Source organism: Cyanistes caeruleus, chromosome 7 (assembly GCF_971803275.1).
Source record: "Cyanistes caeruleus chromosome 7, bCyaCae1.hap1.1, whole genome shotgun sequence".
Classification (NCBI taxonomy): Eukaryota; Metazoa; Chordata; class Aves; order Passeriformes; family Paridae; genus Cyanistes; species Cyanistes caeruleus.
In genome coordinates, this window is record NC_141707.1 from 20,414,463 (window position 1) to 20,433,002 (window position 18,540).

General features: G+C 47.8%; 3 protein-coding genes across 7 annotated transcripts in view; 2 read left to right on the top strand and 1 right to left on the bottom strand.

Moving 5' to 3' along the window:
• Positions 1–5,925, top strand: part of CIRSR (corepressor of RBPJ and splicing regulator) — a 21,330-nt gene extending 15,405 nt beyond the window's left edge. For both annotated transcript variants that reach the window (XM_086897801.1, XM_023930965.2), the window contains 3 exons: positions 1,083–1,189; positions 2,629–2,714; positions 4,390–5,925. In XM_086897801.1, coding sequence (XP_086753927.1) covers positions 1,083–1,189; positions 2,629–2,714; positions 4,390–5,116 — 920 coding nt within the window. In that variant the 3' untranslated portion in view covers positions 5,117–5,925. The remainder of the gene's footprint in view (positions 1–1,082; positions 1,190–2,628; positions 2,715–4,389) is intronic.
• Positions 5,926–7,070: 1,145 nt separating this feature from the next.
• OLA1 (Obg like ATPase 1) overlaps positions 7,071–18,540 on the top strand; it is a 128,346-nt gene continuing 116,876 nt past the window's right edge. For 2 of the 4 annotated variants that reach the window (XM_086897818.1, XM_086897819.1), the window contains exon 1: positions 7,071–7,178. In XM_086897818.1, the coding sequence (XP_086753944.1) occupies positions 7,093–7,178 (86 nt within the window). In that variant the 5' untranslated portion in view covers positions 7,071–7,092. The remainder of the gene's footprint in view (positions 7,179–18,540) is intronic. The other 2 variants (XM_086897822.1, XM_086897823.1) reach the window with 2 other exon arrangements.
• SP9 (Sp9 transcription factor) lies at positions 11,981–14,257 on the bottom strand. The gene is made up of 2 exons (XM_023946999.2): positions 14,154–14,257; positions 11,981–13,426 (listed from the first exon to the last, which is right to left on the bottom strand). The coding sequence occupies exons 1-2, from the start codon at positions 14,172–14,174 to the stop codon at positions 12,071–12,073; spliced, it is 1,377 nt and encodes a 458-aa protein (XP_023802767.2). The 5' UTR covers positions 14,175–14,257; the 3' UTR covers positions 11,981–12,070.

Consider the following 18,540-nt stretch of genomic DNA (forward strand, 5'->3'; position numbering starts at 1 on the left):
TATTTTCTGTAGCAAAAATTTCACTTTTCAATATTTGTCTGTGTAAAAAATGAGTTTTGTCAGTCTTCATAACTAAGAAAGTCCTACAGAGCAGGATCAGTACGTTCATAAGGCTAATTAATCTTACCATTTACAGTAGTTTACTGAAGTAATAGTAAACGTGTGCTCTATGCCCTGTTTTACATTCTTTTTAATTTAGATTTACCTTACACAGTTCATTGACAATAAGGTTAGTGAAGGAACTGGGAAGGAAATTTGCTGAAAGTGACTTCACAAGAGAGTGAATATTTAGGGTGAAGAAAAAGTATCTAATCAGACAAGTACACTACATTATGATGATCACAGGAATTCAGTTAAAGCATAAGAGTGAGTTACAAGGTTTGTAAATTATGCAGTCAAGTCTGAATGATACATAATACATCCCCTATTTTACTCATTGTTAGATTCTTGTAAAGAAATAAATCATGTGCCTAATGCCAACACCTAGTCTAATGAAAAATATAATATGGTTTTTAAGCTAATAAAACAAGAAATCTCTGAGGAGATAAGAGTCTAGAGGCTACATCTGTTCAGCAATCCCTACAATAAGTAAGGACATCAATATTTTTCATGTGTTTTATATTCTGTAAGTATTTTTCTAATGTTACTTTTTACATTGAAGTTCACAGATTTGTGTCATTATGAAAAATGAGTTATTAGTGACATATTAGAGGTGCATTTTCTCATTGTTTTAAAGGAAAGGAGGCACCTGAGTCTTATTTAATGTGCTTTATTTAGATCTCCTGTGCTTTTTTACTGTAATAAAAATATATTACTAGACTTATCTAATACATTGTTTTCAACATGACAAAGTTACATAAGAGAATCCCCTTGTACTTAAAGAAAAATGCAATTATTTTCCATTCTGAATCTTCAGACTGCTGTTTTAGAAAATCATATCTGATTATTTGCTCAGCAGAAGATTATTGAGTTGATTTAGCTGTGATTTTACTTAACAAAGCTTCAACTGAATTCCCACTGTGGAGTCCAAAAAAGGTAGAGAGATATAAATGATATATTCAAACTGTGATTTTTGTGAACAGGGCCATCAATGCACCCCTCGGAGCTAATAGCGGAGATGAGAAACAGTGGGTTTGCACTGAAACAAAATGTACTGGGGAGAAACTTGACCGCAAATGATCCATCACAGGTAATACCTTTTTACCAGTAAGCTGAAAATGTCTGTAAATCTAAATGTGATTGCTTGTGAATTGTTACTTAATGTTTTCAAATATGCATATCCATAGGAAAGCTGAATAGCTATACTAGTAGAAAAATGTCAAAAAACTTCGTTTTCCAGCTTTGTTTCATACAGAATGGTGAATCATAAATTACTTCTTTTAAAACCACATATGATAAATTAAATCCCTCTTCTGGGTGACTAGAAATTGAATTTTTCATAAAGGGGTGGTTAGGGCTTCTGCTGCATACTTGTAATGCAGTGCTACCCTTTGGATGAAGTTTGAGGCAGTACGCACAAATAATTACTGCCAGGAATGCTATATCTGAAGGGGTTTTTTTACTTGATTCACTATTGTTCCAGTTTTTATTTCTGGGAGTGAAAATGGTTCAATTGCTTTTACTTAGACAGATCAAAGTATATTACTAATTGAAGTGCTTTAATAAAAGTATGAAATGAAAGATTAATATACACTCCTTGAAGTAACCTGTGTTTATATGGCAGGATAGTCAAACCACTTGTAAAGAGGGGATGACTATAAACTGGTCTTGAAATCTTCAGTAAATCAACAGTTCATTGTGTCTCCACAGATGGATGTACCTTTGCCTTTAAAAAAGCTATGTACCCCAAAAAATGTACCATATGGGCACTGTTAAATGAATCATGTTGATATCAGTATGTTTGCTTTATGTTAGGTGTTCTGGCATTTCTTTGTAAGAGCTTTTAATCTTTATTTCTTCTTTCGTCTTCTGAGTGTGGCTAAAATGAAAAACATCACTGTGGAGAACTGTCGTGTACCAGATGTGCATAATTTGAGGAATTCAGGGTCTTCAAAGTAGTTTTGCTTTGCTGATTGCGTTACTGTATGTAGATTATATGATTACAGTATTTTGCATTGCTAGAAGACTTTGTGCACATTTAAAGACTAATAACACTACAGTGAAGTAGATGTGTTACCCATTTTCCTAATGACTAAACCGAGACAGAAAAGTAATTTGCTTAAATTACTCTGAGTTCAAGCAGGACTAGCGTCTTACCTATTCATCCAAGCATGATAACAATGGAGTGACTTATCCTGGGGAATCAAGGGCTTCAAAACTGGCTCATTTTTATTAACTATTTCAGAAATGTTTCTTTCCCTAGCAGTGATTTTTTCATACATTAGTAATAACTTCTGTTGTATAACCCCCACATTATAACACCTACTCAGCTCTGAGAGAGAATGTCAGGGTTTTTCAACTTGGTATAGTGTATTCTGTTCTAACCAGTCTCTTATGCTGACTTAGTAATACAAATATTTGTGTCTGTGCAAAAATAAGGTATGTAGAGGCACCACTTTTAAAACAGAAATCTGAATGAAGATATTATTTTTATCTATAAGAACCTGATGTCTTACTGCATTTTTCTAGGAGTTTGTTACAAGTGAAGGAGATGATGATCCAGAAGTTGAATTTTTAAAATCACTGTCAACCAAACAAAAACAGAAGCTTCTAAGGTATGTCTGGTACCTAGTGGAGGGGATATGTATCACCAGTATTTCTGACTACATCCATGATTGCCACTGTAACTCTTTGGTGCCTTTTAGCACCATCAGTACAGAAGAAAATGAGCTTAGTTTAAATACACTTGATCACAAATGGCATCATGTAGCATGATTTTTAATCTACTTGTTTTATTTAATCTAGTTTTGATGCCTTTGACTGGGGCTCATTTCCAATTTAACTGGGATACTGAAATACGAATTGGCTCACTGGAGATGCTGTGCTGCTATTTTAAAATATTATTCTGCATTCTGTTGTTTACAGTATCTTCTTCTGGGATTAAAAATTCTGTGATCTTGTTCACTGGTTTACAACTTGACAAAGTTTATCTCCTCCCTGTGGCTGAACTGAGCCTGATCCTGTACCCCAAGGCCAAGGTTGGCCCAGCTGCACCCTGTGCTTGTGTCAGGGTTTGCAGCTCATTGCTCCCTGTGGGTCTGAGTTAATGTGGTTCCTGCGCTTTGCTTTTATCCAACTGGTGTTGTGTGCCAAGTGACTTACGGGTTTTTTTGTCTCTTCATTTGCAACATTACCCTGAAATAACCTCAAAATGTTTAAAATCAAAAATACTGGCTATATTAATAGATATACATAATAGTATATATAATAGAGGCATGCAGATAGAACAAGATTTTAGGATGAAAGATGTCAGATATGTGGGGAGTGGGAGGAGGGGAAGGTGAATGGCTAAGTAGGTCCATGAGTAGATAGGTACACACGGTATTCACATATGTAATATATAATTCTCTGAAAATAGTCAACATGTTTTATGTTCCTTTTAAGTAAGGAATGTGTATGTAGTTAGAATAATTTAAAATGTTATTTTTATTTGAACTTCTGCTGGCCCAACACATTTAAATATTTATAATCCTTTATATTTTAGAAGCTGAAGTTTAGTAAGTATTTGGGTCCTTTAGGTTTTATTAGTCTAAAGCATTTTTTTTTTAATATACAGGAAGCAGTTTCACTATTCACTCACTGATATTTTGAGCATAAATACAGAAAGCTAAATAAAAACTACATTAAAGTAGTGGAATAGCAGTGAATGCATGTGCATGGTAGAATATTGTACATTAAAGATAGAGAAGTGTAAGTACTAGTTGTGAAAAAGGAGGTTACTGGAAATATCTGTATTATTTGCCTAAAGGACTCAAAAACGTATGTTTTAATCTCAGTTTTCATCATTAATAGAAAGTGAATACTAATTGCATTTTTTTCACTTTCAAAATACCTTTTTAAAATGCACAAACAAAAGCAGCAATGATTTTCTAAAGTCTCCAGAGCAGCCTGACAAGGGGGGAAAAAAAGCACTACTGAATGTATTTATTCCTAGTTACAAGGCCCAAATTGACAGTTACTTATCTTTTTGAAAATTAAAGAATTAAAAAATCGTATTACTCCTGTTTTGAGGGAGCAGCTGTTAATTACATACTATGGGTAATGCCAGGTTAGAAGTTTTAAAATGAAACTTGGCTGAAAAAGGAAAATAATTCAATGTTTTTTTAATGAAAATTATTGTATTTACTGTGTAGGTCATCAGAAGTAGTGAACTTTAAAAGACAATGACTTTGTAATTTAATACATCTTAACGTGTCTAATTGTGCCACTCTTTTATTTTGACAATAAAAGGAAGTTGGATCGTCTAGAGAAGAAAAAGAAAAAGAAAGATAGAAAGAAGAAAAAGCAGCAAAAGAAAAAAAGCAAAAGTAAACACAAGAAACATAAAATGAGATCCTCTTCCTCATCCTCTAGTGAGACTTCAGTAAGCAGCAGTGATAGTGAGACTGACAACAGAGATAAAGAAGCAAAAAAGAAGATGGATTCTAAGAAAAGAAAAAAAGACAAGTTTTCAGAGGCTAGCAGCAGCAGTGATTCAGAAGGAAAGGCAAAAATGAGGAAGGAAAAACTTTATGAAGATCTCTCCAGTAGTCACGGTAACAAGGACAAAGATAGGGAGAAGTACAAGCTTTTAAAGCGAGACAGTTCTGCAGAGAACAACAAATGGAACTCCTGTGAGGGAGAAAGAAAGTCCACAAGCAGATACCATAGCACCAACACAAGAGACACTGAAAGAAAGGAGAAGGATAGTAGAAGCCAAAACATGAATGAAGGGAGCAGGAGAAGCCCATGCTCAAATCACAGCAGTGCCAGGCAAAGGCACATAAGAAGAAGTCCAAGTCAAAGCCCTGGTGAAGAGCGGCACAGGAAAAATGAAACCAGAAGCCCCAGCACAGATGTTCACAGAGAGAAGAAAAAATGTCGAGAAGGCTATGGGGACAAGTGCAGTAAAGTGGAACACAGAGAAAGGAGCAGACGCAGTAGAAGCAGAAGCAGAGAGAGGAAAAGAAATAGGTAGTATAGGGGACAGGTGCAAACAAGAATTTCTCTGGGTTTTGATGAATACCTTTTAACAAGGGCTCTATTACATACTGCTCTTCATTTTCCAACCTCTGTAACTAGCATTTCCTACATAAAGCCAACAGCATCAATTCTATTGTGTTGGAATATTTGTAAATTAGGTATAAATGTTAAGGTATTTTTTTACTGTCTAAATACGCTTATTGGCAAATATCTCTTGTATACATGCAGTAATTCACAGATCTGAGTTTAGGATTTTAAAATATTTAAAAGCAGTATGCAATACTCTTGGTTTCATCCATGATTTCTGTTTAGATGCAACTGCAAGGGGGAGCAGAGAAAGCATTTGAGATTGTCCTGGATAAGATCATTGCTTTAGATATCAAAGCATTGTCTTGTAGAGGGTTTTGTTTTTTTCATACTGAAACATTTTTCCTAAAGTTCCCTGTAAGAGATCAATTTCAGGAGTTAAAACAACAGAGAGACATAGTTCACATAAGTGTATAGCCAACATTTTTTGGCTTCCAGCAGTGTACAGCTTGGTCAGGGCTATCTCAACATCTTGAACCCCTGTTGGTATGTGTCAGTACAATGTCAAGCTATTGTTCAATAATCTCTCAAGACATGAAAGGAATATTTACTGCCTCAGCTGTTTCAGGTATGTCATTGTTTGTGGTAGTAAGTTAGTGTAAATAGTCATCCTTTTGTTTTCATGAACCTTTTTCTGTTTTAAGTGATTGTCAGTCATTTTCTGCACACACTGTTATGAAGATGAACTTCCATAATAAAATACCTTATTCTTTAAAACCAGTAATAATTGCTGTCTTCTTCAGAGTTCTGAGTCAGTACAAATGCACAAGGCAACACTTTACAAGGTTTTTATTGCAAAGGAAAGGCTTCTCTGCTCTTTCAGGGTGGCAGATGGAAGTATTCATTAGTGGACACGTGAAACAGTCACTGTACTCGGTATTCCAGCAACTTTTTCACCCTCCTCACTCACAGGACAAATGGGACTATCTGTTATTACCAGTCCACTTCCACTTCACTCAGAAGATTCTCAGCACTGCAGAGTATAATAATACATGGTGAAAGTGACCTGGCTTATCGTTTAAGTGCATGTGAAGAGTTTGAAAGGGTGAGCCATTAAGAGATGTCACCTTTTCAATGTGTGTCTGCATTAGGTTGCTCTGGGCATTCTTGCTGAAGTAGCTGGGAGTTAAAGAGCCCCTGCAGTAGAGTCAGCCCCCCTATATTGATGTGTGGAAGTTCTGATTCTGAAAGAACAGGCAGAGACTGCAAAAATGCTTGTTTTAGCAATCTAAACAAAACCTCTGTGTAAGCTAAGAGTAATGTGATAGGGGAAAAGGCATATTCTGGGAGAACATTTTTGTGTTAAGTGCATCAGGAAAGATAGGAATATCTGGAAGGTGCCTCCGTTCCAAAAAGGGTCTCTCCAGTTGTTTTGTGTCTGGCTCAGGAATCCTGCCAACTACAATGCAATTGACTCCCACCTGAAAAAGAGTGGACAGCTCGACATCCACAGGTGTATGCTCTTTTGAGGGCTCTGCACTTTACTCCTTTCCTTGTAGTTAAACAGCATATCCTGCCTTTTCGCACAGAAAAAGACTGGCAGAAAAGTCGTGATATTCTGGATGTATCTGTCTTAGACTACATATGGAAGAGCTTTGGAGCAAACCACTCATCTTGCCAGGGGAAGGTTGATGTGGCTGTGCCGGCAGTGTCTCACTGATCCCGCTACCTTCCCTAGGCCGGTTTGAGTCCCCTCACCGGCACGGAAGCCACAGGGAGCCCCGGCCGGGGTGCTCCGGGCAGCGGGGGTGTGCCGGTGCCGCTGTGGGGCCCGGCCGAAGCAGGCCCGGGCCGCGTTTGCCCGCTGCCCTCACGGGCCCCGCCGGCACCGCCCGCGGCGCGGGGCGGCTGCGCGCGCCCGGCCCCGCCCCGGCCCGCGGGGCCATGGGGCGCCGCCGCCCCGGGCCGAACGCGGCGCTCGGCAGAGCCGGCGGGGTCCGGCAGGAGGTGCTGTCGCTCCGCGGATGGCGGTAAGAGCAGCTCTAGCGATAGCTCTACTCCAGTATTTATTTATTTATTTTCGTTAAAGCCGCGGAATAGGGTTAACCTTCTGCGGGGCTGGGCGGCGGGGCCGCGGCGCGGTGAAAGGGTTCCCTCAGGCTGGCGGGGAGGGCGGGACCCGTGGCCGGGACTTTCCGGCGTCGGAGCGGGCACCGGCGGCTCTCCCGGGGCGGGCGAGCGGCTCTGCCGGGCGCTCTTCTGCTGCTTGGCCCGGGGGCTTGGGGCTGCGTCGGGACGGGACGAGCTGGGCTCCCGGCCACTCCGTCGGGCGGCTCTGGGGGCGGCCAGGGCGGCGGGGAGCTTCGGGCGAGGGGTCCCGGGCCGCTTTTCTGGTGTGCCGCCCCGCCGCACCCACGGCTTTGAATTAACGCCGAGCAATAAATTATTGCTACTCCGAAAGTAAATAGACGGGTGACTCCCAGATGGGGCTCCTGCTCGTATCGGTACAATAAATATCCCTGAAGGAAGCTCTCTATTTATGTTGTTGTCATTGATTAATTCTCGCTACCTCATTTGATTTCGATTTAGAACGATTTGATTCTAATTTAATTAGCATGTAATTTGGATGTACATAATTACTGTAATTATGACATTCAGGTAAGGCAGCTTTAGGCTGAAAGGCAATTTCAAATTTTCTAGCAGCCTACTTTGTGCCGGGGAGCGGACAGGGACCCCGCGCCCTGCCAGCCAGGTACCAATTAGCACATCTCGGGAGCAGCGCTGCCGCGCGTTTGTGGAACAACAGCGGCGCCGAGGCGGCGGCGGCGGCAGAGCCGCGCCCGGGGCCCGCCGGCGGGTGTCCTCCGGGAGCCGCGCCCGGCCGCAGGTGCGGGGCCGCACGGAGGTTGCGGAGCGGTGACCGTCGAGGGCCCGGTCGCCCCTCCGGTTGGCGGCCCGAGGAGCGGCGAGGCCGGGCCGGCTGCCCCGGGCTGGGTGTGCGCGCGGTCGCGGCGGGCCCGTCCCGCCCCGCCGTCTTCCAGAGAAGTTCGCGCTAGCCTGCCCGCTCCCAGAGGCCCTCCCCGGCCCCGCCGCGGCCCCGTCCCGCCCCAGTCGCCGCGGCGCCCCTCTCTCCCGCTCCCGGCTCCTCGCCGCGGCCCGGGCCGCGCAGCGCCGCCGCCCCCGCGGCCGCCCCGGCCGCGCCCCCAGCCCGTGGCCGCCGCGGGAGCGCCTCTAGGTGGCGCCCGGCAGCCGCCGTGCAGCCCCGCGCGGGGCAGCGCCGGGAGCGTCCCGGTGTGCGGGCTCCGTCTTGTTCCCGCTCGCCTTTCTGTAATGTGTGAAGGATGTTATTCCTTGAGGAAATTTGTAGCTAAATTATTCTCACTTAAAATAAACACTTAGCACACCAATTACTCAAAGGGGCGGGCTGTCTGTTAGCTTCCCTTCATCTGCGTTTTGGAAGGGTGGGAGCCATCCTGGCGAACGGATAGATAATGGCTGCAAATAAATTATAGCTCCCGCAGATAAAGTTTCCATTTGAATTAAAAGACGCAATTAAGAAGCTGTCCAGGCACGAGATGGGGTGTTTATATATTATCTCATTAGAACAAAAACATTAATGTTACCTTTTAAGTATAAAACGAGCCGTTGTGTCTGTAACACGCCGCGGGGGGCAAGGGACACGCTTCCTGCGAACGGGGGACCTGGCGATCGAATGACATTTAGTAGATAATTTCTCCTGGCATTTTACCTGCTCCCTTCTGTAGTGGTTGCCGTCGCTGGCTGGCTGTTTGCCGTGTTTTAACGGGCTCACGGAGCAGGGTGGAAGTTGCTGTCCGCGAGGTGTGGGAATGGGTAGCAATAGGTGGAGCGGGCTGTAAATGGGAGCGTGGCTCAGCTCACGGGCGAGCCCGGGGCAAGTGGGGCCAAGGCGGCGGGGAGCCCGGCTTCCCCTGTGCCTCCCTTCCCGCCGGAGCCCGAGAGGGCACCCTTCTTGTTCCCGGTGCTCTCCCGCTCTCTAGTTAGCGTCCTCTTAGTAAAAAGGTGAACTACGGATTCAAAGACCGAAATCAGATTTATTTTTCGGTTCTCAAACCGTTTGTTCTTTAGGGTTTTGTTTTTGGGGTTTTTTTGTGTAGAAGTTCCCCAGACCATATAATTATCTCAAACATTTACGAAAGAATGGTGTCATTTATTTTCAAAAAAGGTGACACGCTTTCTATTTTCTTGGTTAAACGAACCGGCTCTGCGGCCCAGAGCTGCTCCCTTCCTCGTTTCTGGGGAGTCTGTAAGTGATGGACGTTTTCTGACCCGAAGGGGCAAAGGCAATGCAAAAAGGTCCTTGATCACTGAGCTGAGAATTGTAACCTCGGCCTGGCAGAAACTGGACCTGGATGGTGTCCTTTGATGTGTTTTATTATAAATCGAAAACAAAGCTGACTTCTGCCCAGCACCCCGCGCGGGTGCATTCCTGCGCAGCCCCCAGGCCGCCCGGCAGGGAGGAGAGACGGGTCCCGCCGCCCGAGCGCGTCCCCCGCACCCGCTCCCCTCCCCTGCCCGCCGGGAAGCCTGCCGGCACCCGGCCGGGGGAGGGAGGAAAGACACCTTGCCGGGATGCTTTTGGCCAAGAAAATTCCGGAGCGGCTCTCGGGGAAGGTGCTGTCGGCAGCTGTGATGCGCGGTGCCGCTCCCGGGAGGCTCCCTTCCCCCGGCCCGCGGAACGGCCCGCCGGGCTCCCGCCGCCGCCCCAGGGCACAGGCGGTGCCGGCGCTGCCCGGCCGCTTTTGTGCAACAGTGGCGCGGAGGAGGTGGGACGCGGTTATTAGTATTCACGGCAGATGTATTTTCTTTAACGCAACGTCTTTATTCCAGTTGGTGGCCGACAGCAGAATCCGTTTCCCGATGCTATTTGCATTCCCTGTTTTATGGAGGATTAAAATATTTGTATTCATCCAATCTGTACTGGCCAGAGTAAATTAACTTTTTTTTTCCTCACCCTCTTATTTTTTTTTTTTTTTTTTAATAACACAATTATCTCATTTAACAATTTGCCTTTAAAAAAATACTGTGGCTGTTAGGTTGGTGGTCAGAAGACAAAGGGAGTGAAAATAATTTTCATTTCAATAATTGCCTTCTGGTCAATTTAACTGTGCCTTATTTTGAAAGAGCCTGTCTAAATGAGATTCCTGTCCCAAATGTGTTCCCAGGCCTTAGCCCAGCCTTTAATTATTCCTGAGTTTTTTTTCTTCAGAATAAGACGCTGCACTGAGTAATCACAAAGAAGTCAGAGAGCATCCTTGAACCTTTTCAATAGCAAAGCCACTGATATTCAAATAACATGCAAGGACCATTTGACTGCATGGGGACATAAGCATTTCCAATTCACTATTTGCATAGATCAACTGTCTTTGAAAAGGAAAGGAGCAGTTGTCTTCCATAACATTAAAAAGCCTAGTTATCAAATCAAGTGCTTAGTTTGGGGCTTTTAAAACGTTTACATTTTATCTTAGGTTGCCCTTTACCGTTTGACATGCAAATTTGGTGCAGTTAATTTGGACAATTAAAAGGATCTTCAAGGGAGCTTTGTCACCGAGAATATTCGGAGTTTTCCCCGTGGACCAGCTGAGATAAAGTTGGCCAGAACAAATGATGTCTAGGAGATTAATTAGATATTTGATAAGACATGAATCCCTAATAAGGGAATACAAGGCACAGGGGGCTGCTGTGTGCTCTAAGTCAAAATTAATAACATTTAACAAGATTTTCATTTAGGCATGAAATGTCTTTTCCGGAGTATTGACTCTAGCGATTTATTCCCCCGAGATCACCTCCCAGCCTAGGCAGCCTTGTGCCGCTGAAGGCTTTTAAAATTAAATAAATACTTCCTCAGCACAGTTTGCCTTCACTCGATTTTGGGGACGGTTCCACCAAAGACACTTAGGTCTCAGCATGGTTTCCGGCTGTAGTAGGGCTCGGACTCGGTTAAAATTTGGTTTTTTGTTTGTTTGGGTTTTTTGTTTTGGTTTGGTTTTTTTAAGTAAATCAAAGCAAAGGCGATTTGAAAAGATCGAGCAGAGTGGTTCAGTGCGCCTCGCTTGGGGGCCGGTCCCATCCCCTCCCAGCTCTATCATTGCTGGCTGTATTTTTAATCACAGTGACTGTAAGGACCATGGAAAGGGGTGCAAAGGCTCCCACTAAAAAAGTGACCCCTGCGAGGACTGGGCGGGGGGGAAGGAGGGGACACGAAGAAGAACAAACCCGTGAGTATATTGTTCAGAGTCCTTTAATAATACCAAAATGAAAATATGTCAAGATTTTTTTCCATACAGATAAACGCATTTAATTTCTTTAAGAGACCTTAACTTACGTGTATTTGAGTGAAGTGTTAACTCAACATTTTAAATATCTTTTACATATATACTGACTTCCACAAAGTGCATCAGAAATTTAAAATAATAAAAAAAAAATAATCAGAACCCCAAAACCTCCCTGAATTTCAGGAATTCACCAATTTAAAAAAAAAAAAAATCCCCCAACCCCCTATCAGATCAACATTTACAAGAAAAATAAGGGAACACGATCTGGTTTTCTTTTTTTTTTTTTTTTTTTGTCTGTTTTTCTTCTTTTTTGAACCCTATTTATACAGATGTTTATGAGATACAGAGGGACCGTCTCAGAGTTGCAGCTGTAATTTCTCACCTTAAGCCTCTCTTAGGATGCTTGCCTTCCAACAGAAAGAGTAAAGGGAAACGGAAAAAGTGTCACTCGGTACCTAGTGGCCGGGCGGGACGAGGGCCGCGCCTCTCCGGCCCCGCCGTCCACCGGCCCGCCCCCGCTGCGGCCCGGGGCGCCGTCGGCGGCGGGGCGGCTCGCGTCCCTCCGGCCGGCGCGGGGCACAGTCCGAGCGGCTCCGGCGGCGCTGCCCCTAGGAGTCGCCGGGCCCCGCGGTAGGTTCCTTGCCCGGTCCGCGGGCGGCGGCGCCCACCCCCTCGTGCAGGATGAGGTCGGGGGACTCGGAGCGCGGCGTTTCCAGGTTGCTGGCGTCCGTGTCGCTGTCACTGCCCTTTTTGCCCCCGCCGCCCCCGTTGTGCGTTTTGATGTGTTTGCTCAGGTGGTCGCTGCGCATGAAGCGCTTGTTGCAGACGGGACAGGCGAAGCGCTTCTCGCCCGTGTGAGTCCGCAGGTGCCGCTGCAGCTCGTCGGAGCGGGTGAAGCGCTTCCCGCAGAAGAGCCAGTTGCAGACGAAGGGCCGCTCGCCCGTGTGCCAGCGCAGGTGCGCCTTCAGGTGCGAGGTCTTGCCGTAGACCTTGCCGCAGCCGGGGATGTGGCAGCTGTGCAGCCCCTTGCGCCGCAGGCTGGCCCCCGCCGGCCCCAGCCGCTCGGCCTCCTGGCAGTTGGGGCAGTCGCAGGTGGCGCGGCCCGAGTAGCGGCGGGCGGAGCGGGCCGAGCCGCCCCCGGCGGCGGCGGCGGCGGCGCCCGAGATCATGGCGCTGGCCGCCGCCACCGCCGCGCTGGAGTCCGTGTAGGAGGGCAGCACGGGCTTGAAGCCCTCCTGGGTGAGCAGGTGCTGGCTGGTGGAGAGCAGGTGCGAGGCGGCCGTGGAGCCCAGGCCGGTGGAGCTGAAGGCGGAGTGGGTGAGGGAGCTGAAGTCGGGGTTGTAGGTGCCCAGTTGGGAGTGCAACGAGGCCTGGGGGGCGCCCGAGTGCAGCGAGCTCTGCAGCCCCCCCGCCGGGTTCTGCACCTCAAGCCAGGAGCCCGGGTTGGTGTGCACATCCCACCAGGAGGAGGCCGCTCCGTTGGCCACCTCGCCCGCCGAGAGCGTGGAGTGGAAGCCCGACTTGTACCAGGACTCGTAGGGGTGCGCCATGCCCACCCGCGGGTAGAGGCTCTCGGCCGCCGAGCTGTGCACTTTGGAGATGAAGGCCGACTGCCCGCCGGGCTCCTGCGGGGACACGCCCGCCGCCGCCGCCGAGTTGGAGAAGAGGCCGCCGTAGTCGCTGCTGAAGGCCGAGGAAGTGGGTGAGGTGGAAGCCAGGCAGAAGGCGCTGTTGGCGGTGCCCGTGCCGCTGGCCAGTCCGTTGGAACCCCTACTCGTGGCCACCGTGAAGCCCGAGAGGCTGGAGCCCAGGTTACAGCTGGAGGTGGAGCGTTTCCAGGGGTGGAAGCCCCCTTTGGCGAAGGCGCTAGACTCGGGCAGGGTGGTCAGGGGACTAGTGTTGCCGATCTTGTTGCAGGTGGCGGCCAGCATGGCCAGGGGAGTCGTTCCAAATCTCGGCTCTTCCTGCGGGAAGAGACAAAGCCGGCCCGTCAGCCTAACCCTTGCCACCTCGCCAGGCTCCCGCGGGGACACGGCGGCGCGGGTAGAACCGCGGCACAACGAGCGGCACCGCGGAAAAGTTTTCTCTTATTTTAGAGGAAGGCTCCAGCCCTGCCACGCTCGACACAACTCGTTTTCCGCCGGGGACCGGTCCCATCGCCCGAGAAATTTACATGGCAAGCGGGTCCCGACGGGGACAAGCGCCACGCGTGTTCCGAGAGGGCTGCTCGAGCGTACCGCCGTTAAACCAAAAATCCCGTGGGAACGAAATGCGGCGTCTCCTCGAGCAAACCGTACAGGAGTGACGGAAAAAAAGAGATGGCAGCAAGGCGAGCAGCGTGCGGAGCTTTCCGACTGTCGCCTCGTGCAACGCCGGGCCGGCGAAAATCTTTGGGAATCGAGCGTAGTTCGAGTTAAAAAAACAAACAAACAAACAAAAAAATCCCAAACCAAACCGACAACTAAACAAAAGAAAGCGGAAGCATCGCGGCTTCTCTCCGGCCCAGCGAGTTTTCAGGCTAAACTCTTTGGGAACGACCCGATGGGCAGCCCGCAATGAAATCCCCCGAGGCGGGCCGGCATCACCTCCCATCCGCGGGTCCACGCGATTTGCGCGAGGGGCAGCCACAACGCGGCGGCAACGACAGTTTTTCCAGGGGGGAGCCGCGAGGAAGCGCGCGGTGCGACTTACCCCGAGGATAGACGTAGCCATAGCACGTCCGTGGGCTGGGCGGTGGGGCGGAGGGGACGGCGCTCGGTGAGCGCCCCGCGCTGCCCGGCGGCGCTAAGGACACTCCGGCGCGGCGGGGCCAAACTCTGCCTAAGTGCGGGCAGCGCCCGCTTTGAAGTACCGCTGGCGGCGGCGCTCGCCCAATGAGGGCGCGGGCGGAGCGGCCCGGAGCGGCCCGGCAGCCAATCAGGCTGCGCGGAGGTGCCGGCGCCGGGGCGCGGGGCGCGTGCCAGTCAGCGCGCGGGGAGAAAACTCCCGGCTCCGGCCCGCGGCGGCCGCGCCGCAATTACCGCCGGCCCCGCGCCCCGGGCCGCGCCTCCCGCCGGGCCGCGCCTCCCGCCGGCCCGCACCGCCTGCCCGCCGGGGGAGCGGGGCCAGCCGCAGAGGGCAGAGTCGAGAGCGAGGTCAGCGCCGGCGGAGGGCTGGTGTCACGCCTGACGCCGCTCCGCCGTCTCCTGCAAACTGTGCAGGAGGTGTCCGATGCCCCGCGCTGCTGGTGTAGTCACCTGCGATCCTCGCGGCCCGTAAACCATACCTGCGTCGCTTTTATTCAACAGGCCCTTTGCCTCCTTTTCAGGCCGTTTGGGAGCTGTCCGTGTTGGATACAAATAACCTAACAGCGCCTAATGACATTCTGTGAAAACACGTCTATTTTTTGTTGTTGTTTTCATTCCTAAATGCCAGAAGTGATTTCGTGCACAACGTATTTCTTTCTTTCATTGCAAAAGGAACTGAGGAGGCTTTGTGGTTATATAAAGTGCCAAAAAATTCCAAAGGCAGGGAACCGCCAGGCACCTCTTTGCTCTTGTACCAGGGCGGGAGAGGGGACGAGGGGCATTTGACATCCTGTCGCTTAGGACAGAAGATATTATTTTACAGAGTAATCGCCAGCAAAACACTTTGAAAGTCAAATTTGCAGCCTGCAGCACGTTTTTTCAAGCCTCATATACTCCCGTGGAAGCAGTGCTGCTAATGGCAGAAGGCTTGCTCCCTCCTAGCAGTGCTAGGGCGCTGCTGGAATAAGCCTCCCTATCACTTGCCTGTGGCCTCTGCACTGTGCACACTCCACGCACCCAGTGAGCGACAGAGACTTTACCTGCTCTCTGCATGTGCGAAATGTAAGTCCAAACCTCGGCTCCTCAATGTCTTGAAAGCTAGTCCCTTTGATTTGTAATTATTGGAGGCTTCTTAAGTAATTGGCTAGAACTTGCCCGTACTGTGCCCGCGGAAGATCAATAGGCGTGCAACTTTTCATCATCGCGGTCGGCTCTGTGAGAATGGGAATAGGAGCTTTTCCCCTTCCTTTTTGTCGTTCCCAGTGCAGCTGAGTACAATTCTGAACCAGAAATATGATGAGTGCATTCAAGCAATGCCGGGCCCTTGCTCTGCATTTCAGTCAATATTTCCTTCTCGGTGCCGCCTCAGCCATCCAGTGTAAAACCTTCTAGAAGATGCAAAATAGGCATCGATTAGGAGCAAGATGGAGAAACCGTGAATTTGAGATTATGATTTCGCTTTTCTTTACATGTTTATATATATGTGTGTGTGTGTGTGTGTGTGTGTGCGCGCTTAAATAAGGTGGGCATTGCGGTTTTTTCTACATTGTGTTATGCAATCTATAGGACGACTGGCATGCTAGGAAGGATGTCCCTGGAGATTATCTTTTATTTAAACGTCTAAGGCTATTTTCAAAGGGAGCTCGCCTTTCTGTCGCCGCGTATTAAACAGAGTCGGGGCAGTAGGAGAAAATACTGTTCTGCGCTTAATTCTTTCCACATTGACTCGCAGCCGGCGCAGGGGTCCGGGTAGTGCATGGCAAACCCTTCCCTCGAAAGGTCTGCCCGGAGCAGATCCTGAGCGGCGGCTGTACCCAGGGGGGCTGTAGCGCTCGGCGGGTGGAGGCGGCAGAAAGGCGGTGGCGGGGGAGCGACAAAACCCCCACGGGTGAGGCGAGGAGTCCGACAGGGGCACCCGGGAGCCATCGCCCAACAGGTGACTCCTTCCTTCCCTCCTTCCTTCTTTCCTTCTTCCTTTTCTCCGGGGGAAACCCGCTCCTTCCCTTCCCAGGAGCCTGCCGTGGTGGTCGTCAAGTGGCAGCGCGGCGCTTCTGGCCAACCCCAGGGCGGCGGGGGGAGAGGGTCTTTCCTCTCATCCTGGGGAAAGTCATCAATAAAATACGGCTGGAAGGCAGATCGAGAGCGTGACGTTTAAAAATGTTGCCTCTACATCAGCGAGTAAAGGCATCCGCTGCCCGCTTGCGCTCCCACAGCAAAGTAGGGATTCTGCTGTGCCTGAAGACTGGCGGGCGGCTCTGCCTGCCGCACATCCATCTCCTCGCCCCTTTGTAGTCGGAAAAGTAACTAAAATCCGCAGGAACGAGGCAGGCGGTGGAAAGGCAGAGCGAATGGCGGCGGAAGGGGGAACGCTGCTAAAATCTTTAGGGGGTCAAGTATTTTCTGACAGATTTTTTTCGTACTCCAAAAATCGAGTTTTTAAACAAAGATCAATGTGTTATGCTAAAGTGTTGAGCTGACTGTTAAAACATTTGGGGGGATAATGACAATGTAACAAAGGCCTGGTTTGGAGTGAATCATCACCCTTTTAAAAGTTAAAGCAATTTTCAGGAGAATAGCTTTCAGCAAATGCTTTACATTATTCAAAACGGCCAAATAATGCTCTATTATAGAGCCTGAATGCTGCCAGTCAGCCCATAAGTGCAATTTGTGCAAAGGCTCGGTGCCTTATCTCCACTTCTTTATAAAGAGGTGAATATAAAACAATTTCTTCCAAACCCAGACAGAGAGCACGAAAATTGCTTCCCTTTCTGCAATCAGGGCAATTTAACTGGAGTGCAATTAGCACTATTAAATGTCGATTCTGCATAAACAAATCTGACTAAGAAGCGAAAGTGGGGTGAGAACCTCATATAAACTGAAACTGATTTTTTAAAATTATGTATCCGGGTCCTTTACAATTGATCCGTGACGTTTTCCTCTCAGAATATATTTACATCATAAATACATTACAGTTAAATCAACATAAATCTAAAAAAAAATAAAAATCTCAATATGAATACTAATAAAGAATAGCCTAATTAAATGCAACAGTTCACTTTCTTTGAACAATATTGTTTCCCATCTTCTCTCTACGAGTGTCTTTTGATCTGTGCAACTACTAAAGTTGCTGTCTTTAGGAGGGAGAGCTGGAAAACAATTCGTTCATTACAGATGGTTGGGAAGCTCCTGGGTTTATATTCAAGAGCATCAGATGAAATGGCTCGTCTGTTCAAAAAGAGCTCTGGAAAAGAGCTGCCAAATAATTTCCAAATAAATCTATTTAGCAGCAGTTAAACGTAAGGTTGCTGTACAATTTCCCCTGCATTCTAGGAGGGGCACGGAGTTTTACCCATGGATGTTACGGGTGGGAAGGGGGAAAACCCTTCCAAGTTTAAGAGAAGCAGCCTAATTTTCTGCCAAACAGAAGGGACATGGGTAGGAAACAGGCAAAGTGCTCATTGCCGAGATAAATAATTGCGTCCTGCCAGAATTTTTTTTTTTTTTTTTTTTTTTTTTTTAGCAACAGTTCCTTCTGTGCAAAACCCCCTCCCCCCCTCAATTGCACATTCATTTACGTGATCTAGAAGCCAGCATTGATTATGAGAGCAACTCAGAGGGGTACCTGGTGATAAATTAATAACTTCAGTTAGGAGACGGCTTCCCCCCTATTCTGCCCAAGACTAGATACTACAAGGGGGAAGGATATATAGAGATAGTGTTAAAATACAGACCTTGGTGCCTATTGAGTCCACTGAATTCTTTCCACTATAGAGTTTTTCATTTGTGGGTAAAGATGAAGTGCAGCTTTTGATTAGAAGGAAATCTTTTGTCGTTAATAAAAGGAGAATGAGCACTGGGATCAAATAGATCATGGAAATTACATTAAAATTATGGCACTCTCCCACAATTTCTGCTTGATCTTTCATATGATGTTTGTTACATGGTGCACTCCCCTCTCCTCCTGCCCCCTGCACACTGAGCCCCGAGGTGGAGCATCAGGCTGGGCTTTCATCTTTTCTCGATCTTTAAGGTGACACTGTTTAGGAGTAGCAGGGAGACCCATATTACCCTGTGTTTAAAAAATCTGCACCATAGTTTCAGAAATCCTGTCGCTTACTGAATGCAGTCAAAAGCGTGTCTTTGGAATTAATTCTCTTCCGCTAAATTTATTTGGACCGTGTATTTTAAAGCTCCCTTGTTCTGTTTATCTCAGCCGGAGACACGTTAACAATCCCAGGGAAGACTAGTGTCAAAGGAAGGAAGGTGACTGCAGACTGGATGATGATTTTAAT